The sequence below is a fragment of the Emydura macquarii genome, unplaced genomic scaffold (assembly GCF_026122565.2).
Source record: "Emydura macquarii macquarii isolate MOO-44397 ecotype Brisbane River unplaced genomic scaffold, CSIRO-AGI_Emac_v2 contig_1994, whole genome shotgun sequence".
Lineage (NCBI taxonomy): Eukaryota > Metazoa > Chordata > Testudines > Chelidae > Emydura > Emydura macquarii.
This window is the reverse complement of record NW_027132131.1, coordinates 1-3319: the sequence shown is the minus strand read 5'-3', so window position 1 is coordinate 3319 and position 3319 is coordinate 1. Positions and strand designations below refer to the sequence as shown.

Below are 3319 nucleotides of genomic sequence, written 5' to 3'. Positions count from 1 at the left end.
TGTATTTGAAATATTGTTGAAATGTAAATTAAAATATTCTTGTTTTTACTTCTTCTGACAGTAGATAACGTTTTCTAAATTAGAACAATCTCGCTTTTTTCTTTCTCTCCCTATTTTACACTGAGATTTCATACCCAGCCTGGCCCCTCGCTCACACAGCCCTGGGGCTAGGCTCTCATCCCCCTTCCCCTGGCCCAGCTACCGAATCCCCTCCCCCAGCTCTCCCCACCCTCCCCCCATCACGCTGGGACCAGCTCCCCGCACAGGCTGAGGCTGCAGCACAGAGCAGCCCCATACAGCAGGGCCCCGGTGCTCTCACCCCTGCCCCCGCGCTGCCCCCTGGGGCCGTTTCACCCCCTGCCATGGGCAGAGACTCCCCCAGGGCAGGAAATGCCGGGACCTTCCCCTCGCGCACGGGCCCCATCGCACTCACGGGGCTCTTCTCTCCCCGCCCCCATCATTTCTGCCAGGGGCTCTTCGTCCTTGGGGGACGTCTCTCCCCTCCCCACCCCACCTTCAGCTTCTACCCCTGACATAGCACCCACCCAACCCACACGCCCTGCCCCACAGCCCAGCAGCCAGCTCCTCCCACCCCCTTCTCTTCCCTGTCCCTCCCCCATCTGACAGGCCTGGTGCTGGGAACTGAGGGGTGGGTGGCCGGGGGGCAGGTGATGCCCTTTAGACCCTCTCCTGGGCACAGGCCTGGGGGCTGCTCAGCGCTGGGAGGGGACAGTCTCTGCTGTGGGTGTCGCTGTCAGGGACAGAGATTCCCTCCGGCCTGGGCTGGGACTGGGCAGATGATCAGGGGAGCCGCGTTTTCACTCCCAGCACTGAGACCAGGACTGAAATAAGGGCGAAGAGTCCCGGAGAAGGTGTAGGTGAAAGTGAAGAGCCAGGACCTGTCAGTCACATTGTAAAATGAGACCTCGCCTGCCTCATAGTCCAGGAAAATCCCCACCCGGCTGGGCCTGACGCTCACAGAGAGGCGGGTTGGGGAGGAGGTGCGGGCCTTGTATTCCCCATCCCTCAGCCACACGACCCAGTATCCCTCCTCAGGTGTGTATGTGATCTTCCCCTTCCTGCTCACAGATTCCCCACAAACCCCCAGAGTCCATCTAGTCTTGTCTCCCACCTCCACCTCCCAGTAACGCCTCCCGCCCAGGAACCCCTCAGTGCCCAGCACACAGGCACAATAATCAAATCTATCCGGATTGTCGGGCAGATCCTGGGGTGTGTCTCTGTCTCTCACACGTTTCCGATCCTCAGACAGGACGAGGTAGGGATTTACCGTGTCTGGATCCAGAGTCACGTCCACTGGGGAGAGAGTCACAGAGTCAGGGCCGGGGCAGGGGCTGGTCACGGGGATCAAAGGGAAATTAACCTGCGTCCCCGTTAATGGCTGGGGGGGTTGTTGCCCGTTAAGGGGAGTCAGGGCCCCTCTGCCCATGGGAGTGAACTTGAGGGGAAGGAGAGCAGGAGCGGGGAGGGATGGGGTAGGAAGGTGTCAGCGGGGGCAGGGCAGGTGAGGCAGCCCAGGGGCAAGGGAGGGGACAGGCTGATGCTGGCAGGGGCAGAGGAAGGGCAGAAGAGAGGGGCAGGCACAAGGGCAGTGGGGGGAAGGGAAGGAGCAGGCACCAGGAGGACAAAGGGGGGAGGAGGGAGAGGCAGGTCCCAGAGGATGCAGGAAAGCAAGGGAAGGGGGGCACCATGGGGCAGAGGGGGTGAGGCTATGGGGGGAGGCTCCAAAGGGCAGGGAAATGATGAGAGGGGGGCTCTAGGGAACAGAGGGGAGTGAAGAGGAGAGTCAGGTGCCAGGGGTGGGGGGAGGAGGAGGGGACAGGCACCAGGAGCAGGCGGGGGAAGGAACGGGCAGGCACCAGGGTTACAGAGAGAGGCACAAGCCCGGGGGCAGTGGGGATGTCTAGGGCAGGGGTGAGCAGCGGAGGGCAGAGTGAGATGGGAAGGGTACCAGGGGGCAGAGTGGGGTGATGGGAGGGGCGGGTGTCAGGGGGGCTAAGGGAAAAGAGGAGCCCCAGGGAGGCAGAGGGGGTGAAAGGGGGGTTGGCCCCAGAGGACAAGAGGGAGCAGGGGAAGGGGCAGCCCCAGTGGCAGAGGGGTCACGAGGGGAAGTGGGGATCACCAGGTGGGCCAAGGATGTGGTGGGGGAAGGTGCAGGTGAGAAGGGGACAAAGGGGGTGAGGGGTGGGGCAGGCACCACAGGGGCATGGGGGGGAGTGAGGGTGTGGTGGGCACTAAAAGGGAGATGGGGAAAGAAGGGGCAGACCTCAGGGGGCAACAGAGGAGTGAAAGAAGGGGTAGACGTCAAGAGGGAGAGGGTAACGAAGGGAGGGGTCAGCACCAGGGCAGGAGGAGGGTAAAGTGGGTGTGGGGAGAGTGGCAGGGGCAGCGGTGCAGACATAGCAGGGACCCTGAGGGGGGGTGAAGAGAAGGGCGGGAGGCAGGACAGCAGAGGAGGGTGAGGGGTGGAGTGGGCAGATGGGGGGCAGGTGGGAGGGGGAGAGGGATGCAAGGAGGTCAGGGGGCGAAGGGTGGGTGGGTTCAGGTGGAGCGGGGGCATGTGCCAGGGAGGTAAAAGGAGAGAGGTGCAAAACCCCATGTCTGTCACCCGGCTCCGAGACTCGCTGCCATGGGTCGTGTAGACAAACCCTTTGTGTTTATAACATGAGACTTTTCCCAAAGCCAAATTTTTCGATTTTCTCCCTGCACCCAGCCAGATTGGCCAGAAATGTCCAGCGTTTTCTTCCCAGGCTGGAGAGCGCTGAGTGGACCTCATAGGGGGAAGCAGTTCAGTGTCACAAGCGGGGGGTTGATCAGGGCTAACATGGGGAGTGTCTGCAAGTGCCGGGTGTGTCCGTGTCTGTGGGACATGGGGAGCTGTGGGGTGGTGGTGGCGGCACAGAGGATCCAGAGGGTCTGGGAGCTTTGGGGACTGGGCAGCTTGGGAGCAGGGAGTGAGATGGGGAGCTTGGGGCTACCAGGGCCCATTCACCACCGCGCAGGCACTGGCTGTGGGGATCACCGCCGGGAGGGGGTTGGGTGCTCTCCTGGGGTGGGCTGAGCAGAGTGCCGGGGTGAGGGGACAGGCGGGGTATATGGAGCAAGCAAATGTCCCGGATTTTTGGACCTCAGAAGTGGTGACCCTACCAGGCCCCCCAGTGGTCTTTGTGTGACTCTCCTGCCCGCCCTGCCCCAGCTCTATGTGGTAAGATACCCCGGAGTGCAGGCACCCCTGGGCCAGTGGTGCTGCAATGTGTGTGCATGGCCCCTGGGCTCTCTTACCCCTGCTGGAACTGCCCCA

At 62.3% G+C, this 3319-nt stretch overlaps 1 protein-coding gene across 1 annotated transcript; it reads right to left on the bottom strand.

The window, feature by feature from the left end:
* Positions 1-754: 754 nt before the first annotated feature.
* LOC137159896 (E3 ubiquitin-protein ligase TRIM39-like) lies at positions 755-1314 on the bottom strand (the record flags this gene model as incomplete). Its single annotated transcript, XM_067558365.1, has 1 exon — positions 755-1314. A coding segment is annotated over one exon (560 nt), but the record flags the coding sequence as incomplete, so codon positions are not given.
* Positions 1315-3319: the final 2005 nt, after the last annotated feature.